Raw genomic sequence first — 12,020 nt, 5'->3', positions numbered from 1 at the left:
CCCTTTACCCATTCTCTCCCTGACAACCACCAATCCGTTCTCTGTTTCAATGAGTTTGGTTCCTTTAGATTCCACACAGAAGTGAGATCCTACGGTATTTGTCTTTCTCTGTCTGACTTATGTCACTTAGCATGATGCCCTCAAGGTCCATCCAGGTTGTTGCAAATGGCGTATATAAGTACACATCACATCTTCTTTATCCGTTCATCTGATGATGGACACTTAGGATGTTTCCACATCTCGGATATTATAATGTATGCTATAATCAACACGGGGGTGCAGATATCTCTTTGAGATGGAGATTTTGTTTCCCTTGGCTTTACCGTCAGAAGTGGGGTTGCTGGGTCATACGGCAGTTCTATTTTTAAATTTCGAGGTACCGCCACACTCCTTCTGCAGTGGCTGCACCAGTGGGCATTCCCATCCCCCGTGCACGAGGGTTGATCTCTCAGATGTTTCTTCTCCCGAGAAACTGGAGTCGGGCAGATGTGACATGGGTGTGGATGTGCCCATTACCTCCACTAGTACCCGGTGGACGTGAGAGGCAGGACAGCCTTGAAAACCTTTCCAGCCCTGACTTCTGGTCTGTCTGGAGGTTCGATTGTCCATGTGGGGGGGTGGCCTGCTCAGCTCTGCCTGGGGCATTTTCTGTCGACAGTATCGGCTGACCGGTCTCGCTAAAGTCAGGCTGCCAGTCGACATAGACCAGCCAGTTAAAATCAGGATTAAAGTCACACCAGCAAGTTTCAGAGGAGTCGAAACGGGTGTGTTGAATCCCTGTCCAGGCTTGGTCGGGATGCCTGCAGGAGTCAAGACAGGTCAAGGGAGCCCGTCTTTTTTGCTGACAAACCATTATGGGCGTGCACACAATGGAAGATGACTCTCAGATTCGCTTTATGAGGAGGAATTAGAACAAAAAGCAACACGTGCCCTCGGCAGCTCATCCCAGCCCACAGGTGTTTGCTGCCTCACGCCTGGCAGTCAGACGGAGCCGCGATCCTGGTGGGCCAGGTGATTGCTCCGCTCAGCCACGGTCATGGCATCTGATCCCAATAAACGACCTGGGTTTCTTCAAGAGCAGATGCGTTGCCTGCAGTGATCACCAAGATGCCAAAACATTAGGTTTGCAAAGGAATGGGCTTTGGCCAAGCATCGCATTGTTTAGTCTACACCGGGCTAAACATCTGGGTGACTAGAAACATCTTCGGAGTTGAATGGGCCACGTGACCCTTTCTCACGGAGACACGGCCTGGGTCAAGGCCAGTGAGAGAGACATATGCTTGGAGGAGGGTGTTTTCTGGGCAGGGGAGGAGGGGAGGAGGCACCATGTGCTCCGTACTGTTCTCATCTCCTGCCCCGCACACTGAAGGACCCAACCGGGTGCCTTAGAGGAACAGGAGAAGAGTCTGGAAGTCCACAGTCATGGTGTCAGCAGGGCTGTGCTCCCTCTGACACCTGTAGGATAGAACTCTTCTTTGCCTCTTCCTGGCTTCTGGTGATTTGCCAGCAATCCTTGGCCTTCTTGGTTTGTAGACACGTTACTCCAGTTTCTGTCCCTGTCACCCTGTGGCCTCCTTCCCTGCATGTTTGTTCTTCACATGGTCGTCCGTCTCCTCTTCCTATAAGGCCACCAATCATATTGGATTAAGGGCCCACCCTCCTCCAGGATGACCACATTTCAGTTCAACTAATTACATCTGCAATGACCCTATTTTCTATTTTGGGTCACATTGACAGGTACAGGAAGTTAGGACTCGACATATCTTTTCTTGGGGGGGGGGGGAACACAGTTCAATCCCTAATACCTTGCTTCTCTTTTTCTCAGAACCTGAAGAGCTGTGACATTTCTCCTTCAAATGTGTGGTCTGTAGGTGGCAGGTGGGATCTGAGCCATGATGACTGTAGGATTTCTTGGTGGCCATGGTGGCCCCTGTGGCAGGTGCTTAGTGTGGGCGCCCCACTCAGAGGGACGGACAAGCCTTCCTGAAGGGGCTGCTTCTCTTGTGTTCTGGCTCTTCCAGGGGAAACCTGGGTTGGAGGAGGGCTGTGGGGGAACAGAGAGCCAACTAGGTGGCCAGGCGTCAGTTTTGCTACGTGGCTCTATTCTTAGTACCTGAGTAGCCTGCTTTGAAGGCGTCTGCAGCCAGCACGGTGGAGTAAGAAGGCTGCTCACTCAAATCACGTTCTGCAGACTTTACAGAGAACAACATCTCTGAACACGAGAGGCTCTTCTGCAGGGGGCTTCTAGAATTTAGAGGCTCTCTGAGCCCCCCTTGCAGGGGATAGCCCAGATTCAGTAGGATTTCTGTCCCCCGGGTATCTTGTGCCCTCAACATCATGGACTCCATGTGGAAGCCTGCTAGAGAGGCCAGTGCTCAGGGTTGGGGGAAGGTTCTAGATGAGGGATTCTTGGATTGTAAAGCACATCCATCCACACCTGGGTAGGAAGGTGAATAGGAAAAGTTTGGGTGGATGGGCTTTGTGGGTGGATTGAACCCTACAGAAGTCCCCCTGGGCCCCAGTCAAGCAAACACAGGGAGGAACCCACCCCATGGGTCTAAGGAAGACATCGAGCTCTGCTACTGAGAAACCTACACAAACCAGCTTCCACAGGCTTCTAGCAAACTCTCTGCTTTCTTGCTCCTTAGGGTCTGGATGGAGGGGCCTATGGGCATGAGGGCTTTTCCTCCCGGCATTCTCTTCTGTGGATTGCTTCAGTTTCCACCCCCTTGTCTGTCCCTCATTTGTAGGACCTGGAACAAAACCTCAGAGTTAGTGTCAAATGTCTATGGTGGAAGGAAAATGGTCCAGCTGGGCCAGCTGGGTGGCCATCTGTGCTGCGACAGGGCAGGTAAGGGGGAGGGGCAGGTTTTAACAGAGCCTGGGAGACCCATCCTCTCCTGGAAATCCATACTCAGTGGCAAATCTTGGCCTCATTTCTGCCTTTAAAGCTGTTGACTTACTGCAAATATCCTGGGAAAGGAGAATAGAGGCATCCTTGAAGTGCTCTGTTCCTCCTGAAAAGCAGGCCCAGGAATGTCTGGGTGCAGAGACTCCTGGTCTACAATCTCAAACAGGTGGTGAGAGGTACAGGATTGAAAGCAATATTAAAGGACTTATACAGAATTTTGTTTTTAAAATGAAATCACGTTGTTTTTTTAAAAAGCCATACTTAGAATTCCCAAAGTATCAAAAAAAAAAAAAATGAGAGCATCCATTTTGCCTTATTTATTACATTAATCAAGAATGAGTGTGTGATGAGAATGTTCTGGAAGGGAGGGTAGATGAACTAAAAAAGTCAAAGGGCTATTTCATGTTCTTTGCAACATCTGCTGAGCAAATGTGGAGGGGAACCCCATCTGCTGGGGGAGCGCCCCCCTTCCTGGGCATGGACACTGGGTGCCCGGTGGTTGGGTCGACCCGCTCTTGCCCAGGGCCTGCAGTCTATCTGGACTCAGTGGATGCCTTGCTTCGGCCAGCCTAGCTCTTTGGCATATGCCCCCTTGCAGCTTCTGATCTCATGATCGTGCTCCAGACACTTGTTCAGGCCGGGCACCCCGGATCTCCATCCGATGAAGCCCTGGGTCGTCTTCGGGATTGGGGGCGATGGCAGGATCTGGAATGGAAAGGCATGGGGTTTAGCCACCTGGGGCCACAGTGACATGAGGCTTGTCCACGGAGGCATCAGGATCGGTGAGGGAGACCTGATGGGAAAAAGACAGGAAAGAAAATATCCCTGAGCGAGGTGCACCCAAGGTAACCATGCTCCAATCACCTGGACCCCGAGACTCACTTCTCCCTGCAAAAGTCATGAACACCGAATATGTTTCTTTATCTGGTCATGCTTAACACGTTCATTCACAACCTCCAGTAAAATAATTTTCATTTGACAAAAGAGCAAAAAGGGAAAAAAGAGTGAGGTATAGAAATATCAAATACTACAGTTCACACCACTCTTTATAAAATATAGAACAATATTGTCGGATGGTATCATGGCACTTATAAATCTGCCGGTTTCGATGGGAAGGCTTTATGATATGTGTGTGTACACACCCACGCACACCCCAGACTGTGGGGACCACGGGAATGAAAAGCAATGGAATTTAATTAAAAACCAAAGGGAAATGAGGTTCTGTCTGAGATGAAAAAAATACAGTTTCATTTGTCAATTCCTTGGACAGACTTGAAATATTTGAAAAATGAGGGCAAATTTTCAGGCTGTTTCTCCCCTTCCATTTGAAATGATGTTCTGTTCTGCTTTTACAGGGTGATTTGAATGATGACAACACGAGGAATATTTGTTCTAACAGGAGAACTGAGACAGAGCGGTTTCAAATGCGTGGGGTTATGCGTTCAATGCTCGGCTCAAGGGATCTGTGCTCCAGGCGGTGGTGGTGGCGGCGGGGGGAGGGGTGGGGGTGGTCCTGGCGGGCTGGCTGCCACTGTCGCACAAAGCCCCCAAACGTATGTTCTCGAGGAAGTGCTAAAATTAATCTCCTGAGAGGCTACTTTCAGGGAAGGTCATCAACAGATGCCAGAGGGGCCTGCTCTTCCGCGCCTGTCCAGACGGGCCCTTGGGACACACAGACTAGCTTTCAAGTCTACCTCCAACTTGTAAGGGAGATGTAATCGAAAACCACCCTGGAATGCCACCTTTCATCCACCACGTTGGCAGAGATGAAAACACCGCCGTTAACAAGGGCATTGCAGGAGAACAAGTTGGTTCATTGTCTGTGAAGGGCGACTAGAGCGCTTATCTACCAAAAATGAAAACACAGACATCCTTTGACCTAAAAGGTACTCCTAGGGACTTGTCCTAAGACATCCTCAATATCTGTGCGCGTCACACCAGTGTTGGTGTGGGGGTTCACTGCAGCCCTGGGGTGATAGCAAATCACCGGACGCAGCCTGCGGTTCACCGCAGGGGACTCGCTCAGCAGCGTGCGATGGAATACGATAGAACACTACACAGCAGTCTAACACGGTGAGGCAGGCCTGTATGTTCTGAGACGGGACATGTTGAACATAAACTGCTAAGAGAAAAAAAGGTGCATAAAACAGATGAAACATGGTATAATTCGTGCAACAAGGGAGAAAAGATTAAAGATCCACACAACGCGCTTGCATATGCCGATCTGGTCTCTGGAAGGGTGCCTGGGAAACTGAGAGTCAGGGGAGGGAAAGAGGCTTTTCAGGGCATGCATTTTGGGGTGTAGCACACCTGTTAAAAATAAATAGATTTTTAAAAGGGTCTAGCCACCCAAAGGAGGGATGGGAAGGAGGAAGAAGGGGACCGTTTCTTCAGCAAGGAAGGACGTTCAGAAGGAAATCGGACAAGTGCTTTTCTCACCTGATCAAGGTCCTTGTGCCCCCAGGCCCTCTGCTTCGGTTTCCCCAGGGACAGAATGGGTTTGGCGGTGATTATACCTACCTTCTAGTGTTGTGGTGAAAATAAGATGACCATGTAAAGTACTTAGTAGGGTGAGCAACAACGCCACAATAAGAAGAGCTAGCAATTCTTTGGGGGTGGTAGATAGAGGCATAGCGAAACATCCAGAAGGAGCTCCCCCAAATGCTAATCACGGTCAGGGTATATATGGATATTTTAATTTATTATTATTATTATTTTTAAAGATTTTACTTATTTATTTGGCAGAGAGAGCAAGAGAACACAAGCAGGGGGAGGGGCAGAGGGAGAGGGAGAAGCAGGTTCCCCGCGGAGCAGGGAGCCTGCTGTGGGGCTCGATCCCAGGACCCTGGGATCATGACCTGAGCTGAAGGCAGACGCTTAACCGACTGAGCCACCCAGGCACTCCTTAATTTATTATTTTGTTGTATTTCTAAAATATCAGTGAATCTATATTGCTGGATAATCAGGGGGGAAACACTCTCAACATATCTCACTGGAGCGTATTCGTTCATTCAGCCATCAGATGCGCTCCCACTGAGCACTCACCACTGAGCACTCACCTTGTGCCTGCCGCTCGGTCTGACCCTGAGAGCATCAGGAAAAGAAAATTCATAGAGCCTGACTCCTCCCACCCCTGGCTGCCTTCCATGTGAGTTTACATCTCTTCTTTCATCAGGACACAGAAGTGCTTTCTCCGTAGCCTGGCAGAGGGCAAAATCCAGGACCAAAATGATGGACCCATGAAGGGAGGCCTGGGGATGTACCCAGCTCGGCAGGTCCTAGAGGCATCTGACCCATGTCCATGGCTGACTGGTCTCAGGTGGTCTTCTCCCCTCTGGGATTGCCTGTCGCTCACTTCGCAACCACAAGGATCTTTCAAAAAGGCAGTCCTCACCATGCCACAGCTCTGTTTCCCATTGCAGACTGGGTTCAACTCCTTCCTCTGGCCTCTGAGGTCCAGTGGGATCTGGCTGTGCCCACCTCTCCATCCACCTCACTTCCCTTCCCACTCTGACCCACCCCCAGCTCACTAAACTCCAGCCTCATGGCATCCATTGCTGTTCCTGAAATATACCAAAATTGTTCTGCCTCAGGGCCTTTGTACATGCTCTTCCCTTTGGCTGGAAAGCCTTTCCAGGGCTGGATCCTTATCATCCTTCAGTCTTCAGATCAATGGGCACCCCCAACCCCTGTTACCCTCCAAAACCTCACCTGTCTCTTGTCTCCATGGCATCTAGCGTAGCAAATAGCAATTTAGTTGGGGGGCACCTGGGTGGCTCAGTTGGTGAAGCATCTGCTTTCGGCTCAGGTCATGATCCTGGGGTCCTGGGATCAAGTCCCATGTTGGGCTCCCTGCTGAGTGGGGAATCTACTTCTCCCTCTCCCTCTGACTCCCCCACTCGTGCGCTCTCTCTTTCTCTCATGCACACACACGTGCTCTCTCTCTAAAATAAATAAATAAAATCTTAAAAAAACACCCCCAATTTTGTTGAATTTCTTGTTTCACGGGGCCTCCCCCTACCTCCCCACCCCCAAGCCAGACTCATGGGCTGGAGTCCCCTCTTCTTGTTTGCCACTGTTTGCCCAACCCAGCACCTGGTGCCTACTTACAGCTAGCCGTCCCTAGCTCTCTCTAAAAGTGCCAGGTAACATTCCAGATCCTTCACAGGCATTATCCCACGGAACCCTGATGCCACTCGCTGTAGTAGGTGCTTTCGTGAGCCCCACCGTACAGGGGAAAAGGAGACATGGAACGATCGAGTCACATGCAAGACCACACAGAAGGTGAGCAGCCGAGCAGGATTTGGGTCTCAGTGGTCTGACTCCAGAGCCCGGGCCTTTACCCTCCCAGTCCCTGTAAATGTCTGCTGAATGACTGGACCGACCCCGTCATTCTCCTGGCTTCCCTCTGCTTCTGCAGAGCTGAACGCAGCGGCTCCTGCCTGTGTCGAGACCAGTAACCCGATGTGCTCCTTACCTGTGGGCTCCGGAAGGGCGTGGAAGCTGGCCTCCCACCTGCTGGCTGCCACTGTGTTCTTACCTTTGGGGGTTGGCTTTGTGCTCCTGGAGCGAACACACTTATTTCTTACTTAGGAGAACAAGTATTCAAAACGACTTTGCAAACCTTGATGTATTTCTCCACTGGGGTCACGGGCCGGATGTGGAACCGCTCGGGAAGCTCGATTTTGGGCTTTGGGGTGGGGGGTTTTTCTTCACCCTTGAGCAACTGCAACACAATCCCCAGAGATGGGAAGCGTCAGACTGAGGTTAGTGGGAGCCTTCTCTGCATCGTCCCCCCAGGGCGCCGCGTTTTGCAGGAGACCAAAGCCGCGCTGAGAAACGTCCGGGAGCTTGGTGCAATCACACAGTTAGGGGCCGTTCGGGGACTGGCTCTTCAGGCTGCGCAGCCTCTGGATACAGTGATCAACTGCCGTGTCCCCCACCACCTTTGGCAACCTGCTAATTTATACTCCCGAGTCATAATTTGAGAAAACTTCACAGGTTACGGACTCAAATAAATAATTGCCAACAAGGTTTCAGGGCCAATCTTTAAAATATTAGAGGAGAGCCCCCACCCCCCTTTTAATTTTTAAAACAATTTCAAACTCTTTGAAATTACAACTTAATTACATATAAGGAATATTAATATAGACTTTTTATGCATTTTATATTAATAAGGACTCATTTTATGCATAACATTTCAAGTTGTATAACTCTGTAAGTATTAAAAAATTCATTAAGAATGGCATAATTTCAAAGCTAGCGGGATGGGGTAAATTACAAACGGGGTTACGCTGCCTTGAACCATGAATGTTTTGAATTATGTGATTCTTACGTGGTTCTGCATCCGTCCAAAGAAATGTGGCTTCTGGGTGTCCTGTCCTGGAGGTGGTTTGAAAGGCTGTAGTCTGGTGGCCACCATCCCACTGAAGCCCATATAGGCATTTGGTATCTGTATGGTGTTTTATACATCTGAGCCACTATTCTATACTCGGATCTCATTTAAACATGGGCATTTCTGGACTGTCTTGAACAATGGGAATATGGAGTTATCCTCTCTGCAAGCTCAGCCCTCGGCTGGGCTGATGGGGGCTCCCCCTGCACGGGGCCGGGGGTTTCTGAGGACATCCCCACCACTCCCTATTAATTACACCTGGCCCTTTTCCCTGTTCTTGTTACCTAGCTGGCTTAGGAAAATACCGAGAGTATCTTCCCAGTAATCCCTCGTATATCCACCTGGCTTCTACTTCTCATCCCATCTGGACTTCCCCATCGCCCAGAGAGGCAGCTGAGGACTCTCATCCCTTTTACAGATGGGCAGTCTGAGGCCAAGTGGCTCTGGAATCAGACAGACCAGCTTCTCTCCTTGGTGCCTCCCTTTGTGAGCTGTATGACTTCGCAATTCTCTGAGCTCAATTTCCTAATTTACAAAATGGGCATAAAACAGCACCCTCCTCTGCACAAGGGTCCTTGTGTGGATTAAATGAGCTGGTTCAGATGAAGCAGCTGGAGGATGCCTGGCATGTAGTAGGTGCGCAATAAATTCATGAAAGAAAGGTTTCAGAATTAGCGGTCTTCGTATGCAACGCGAACTTTATTCTTGTGGAGTATATGCGTCCTTATCGTTTATTCCTTGAAATAATCAATTCTATCACCCCTGGGCTCATCAAATTTATACTTACCTCCTCGAGAGGGGTTGTTAAAAATCCCCAGTTCTGGGCCCAGTTTTGCCGTGCTTCAGTTTCAGCCTTTAGGCGGTATTTCCTGAAAAAGAAAGTTCCTAAGTGCTGGACAGTATTTGAAAAAGGTGAAAGTAGCAAACCCTAAAAGGATCCACTGGGGAACATTTTACATTTTTTTTAATGCACATTGACTGAATGATGACTCTGCCGGGACGGGAGCTGGGTGCCAGAATAAGACCGTGAGGGAGGCAGGTGTCGAAAGAACCAGAGGTCCTGGTTGGGTGGCACACTGGGGAGAAGACAGGACTGGAGGCTGGCTCTGCCTGAGGGACCATCTAGGGACAAGATTCCTCATTTTGGTATGGTGAGTGAGGTGGGGAGAGTGAAGCTTCTGGGGTGCAAAATTTAAGGGGGTGCTTCCTCCCAGGTTCCTGCAAGTGCAGAGCCTTCACTTGCATGAACTTGAGAAGCAGCCTTCCTTAAATACTGCCCACCAGGGGCCCCCTCCCCCCCCAATCCTGGCCCTGCCTTTGCTCCACATTAAATATCATTTATATATAATGACCTACTAGTTGAGAGCTGGTGTGCCACATTTTGCAAACATCTAATTCAACATTCGTTCATTTTGATTTTCAAGTTTCTCTTCCTATTTTGGAATCAATATCTGCCCCCCATCCCCATCCCCCAGTGTCTCAATAGTTTTGGAGGCCCCCCGAACAAGCTTTTTGCCCTGGGCACTGAGCATCTAAAGCAGAGTCTAGTCTAATGGAGATGTAATGTGAGCCTCAAATATGAGCCACGTACATAATTAACAATTTTTCTAGCAGCCACACTAAAAAAAAAAAAAAAAAAAAAAAGTAAGCAGGTGAAGTTAATTTTTAATATTACTTTTTGGTGGTGTGAAATCTTTGAAATCTCGTATGTATTTCACATTTACAGTTCATTCCAATTTGGACCAGTCACATTTTAAGGGCTCAATAGCCACTTTGGACATGGGACAGAAGAACAGTCTAAGGGTTGCACCAGCTCTCTTCGTATAGGAGGGGCCGTATGATTTGGGTCTTGAAGGATGCATAGGAATTCATCTGGTGGAGAAGGGAGGAAGGGGCATTTTAAATGGACAGAACATACTTGCTATGGTGATTTTGTAGGTATCCAAGTAGGAGGTAGATAAAGACAAAGTAGATAAAGTAGATAAAGACAAAGATTACAAAAACTAAGAGTTGTGTATTTTATGCCAAATGATACTGGCTTTCCATTGACAAGAGCGATATAAAGTTTCCTATAAAAATAAGTTTGAGTGAAACAAAGCCAGTTTAAAGAAAAATATGAAGAGATTAACAAAGGTTTTACAAGGAAATGGCAAAAATCTGAGAGATAACTCAGTTTAAGAGGTAAGCAGTTATGCTTTATTGTTACTAAACTTTACTTACTTGCATCTTAAATTAGTAACCTCCCATATTGGTTAAAACCTTAAAGAGATGGTGTATTTAGCAATTCAAGAGAATGCCAAATAAAAACATCCATTACAAATGTCTGCTCAACATAAATCTTTTAGAAAAAGGATTTTTTCATAAATCTTTTAGAAGAAGGATTTAAGTTAAAATTTCTTACTATTTAAAAAAGCAGGAGACTCAAGAGAGAATGTAAAGAGCATATTTATCTCTCGTTCAAATTGAACAAATATTAAGATTTTTGTTTTCCTTTTTATAAAAACTTCGGTAAATCTTAAAAATAACATGTTGGCTCTCAACAAGCAAAGCTTTGCAGATGGTTGTAAAGCCAGATGTAATATCTTTCATCTTTAGGGGTGTGCCTGAGAGAAAAGGAAGAAAGGCTTTCTGGTTGAGCTCACTGCCCCACCACCTCCAGCGCACGGTCCTCGCGCCCAGAGGTCGCGCCCAGAGGTCGACCACCTCCAGGACTTGGGGGGGAAACAGGCCGCCAGGTGTGTGCGCTTGAGGTGGGAACGGCCCCGCCCACCGGGGACCGGATCCTGGGCATTACCAGATCTCATCCTGGGCCACGAGGTTCATGCGCTCGGCCGCAGCGGTGCTGAGAGGTTTCTCCGCCATGGGGGCTCGGGTCTCAGGGGCGCCCGCACGCACCAGCCCCGGGCTCAGCGTCTCGCGTCGCCAGGGAGACCGGTTGCCCAGCAACGCGGGACGCGGAGGCGGAGGCTTCGCTGCACCTGGCGCCGGGTGGGGCTGCGTCCGTGTGCCTGCTGCCCGCCTCCGAGCCCCCTCGCCCTCCTCCCTGCCCACCTGCCTGGCCCCGGTGGCAGTAGCCCCCTCCTGTGCGGGAAACCCTGGGGAAACCTCAACCCCTAACACCCCGGTCCCTTTAAAATTTAGGCCTACATGTGAGGCAAGTATGCAAACGGACACGTGTACCCATCCGAGGCGTACCAAGCTTCATCAGTTCTGTCACAGAGAACGCACCCCTGCGGCCACCGCCTGGATTAGGAAATAATCACCGTTCGTCTCCACTCCCGAGGAGCATTCCATCCTGCCGCCACCGGTTTGGGGCGCGAGATTTTGGCCACCGCGGTGCTGTTCTGAGTATTCCTGTCCGTGGCTTTGGGAGAACACATGCATGCATGTCTGTCGGCATTCACTCTTTAGAACAATCCCCCAGTGACACTCACCGATAAGATGGCCTGCAGACGCCATAGCCACACTCTCCTTCCTGCCCATCAACACCGACCCCCCAAAATTGGGGCACTCAATCGTTTGGCTGACTTACTGACCCAACGGCTTCCACCATTGCACATTGTCCTAGGCCTGGAACTGGAAAATGGGTCTAATGACTGAGTGGACGGACAGCACGGGGCAGGGGGACATTTTTGTGCCTGAGCAGCCGGGAGATCCGCATGTGTGCAGGGCCTCCTGGGACTGAGTGAGGGGAGGCAGCGTGCTTCTGCTGAC

General features: G+C 49.4%; 1 protein-coding gene across 2 annotated transcripts; it reads right to left on the bottom strand.

The window, feature by feature from the left end:
- Nucleotides 1–3,213: 3,213 nt before the first annotated feature.
- C8H20orf85 (chromosome 8 C20orf85 homolog) lies at nt 3,214–11,227 on the bottom strand. 2 transcript variants are annotated; one of them, XM_027622932.1, is made up of 5 exons: nt 11,101–11,227; nt 9,094–9,175; nt 8,247–8,363; nt 7,536–7,637; nt 3,214–3,616 (listed from the first exon to the last, which is right to left on the bottom strand). In XM_027622932.1, the coding sequence occupies exons 1-5, from the start codon at nt 11,166–11,168 to the stop codon at nt 3,455–3,457; spliced, it is 531 nt and encodes a 176-aa protein (XP_027478733.1). In that variant the 5' UTR covers nt 11,169–11,227; the 3' UTR covers nt 3,214–3,454. The 2 variants fall into 2 exon arrangements, with proteins under 2 accessions (XP_027478733.1, XP_027478734.1); XM_027622933.1 differs by lacking the exon at nt 8,247–8,363.
- Between the last annotated feature and the right edge of the window lie 793 nt (nt 11,228–12,020).

This window comes from Zalophus californianus, chromosome 8 (genome assembly GCF_009762305.2).
Source record: "Zalophus californianus isolate mZalCal1 chromosome 8, mZalCal1.pri.v2, whole genome shotgun sequence".
Classification (NCBI taxonomy): Eukaryota; Metazoa; Chordata; class Mammalia; order Carnivora; family Otariidae; genus Zalophus; species Zalophus californianus.
The sequence above is the reverse complement of the archived record's forward strand: the minus strand, read 5'-3'. Positions and strand labels throughout refer to the sequence as shown.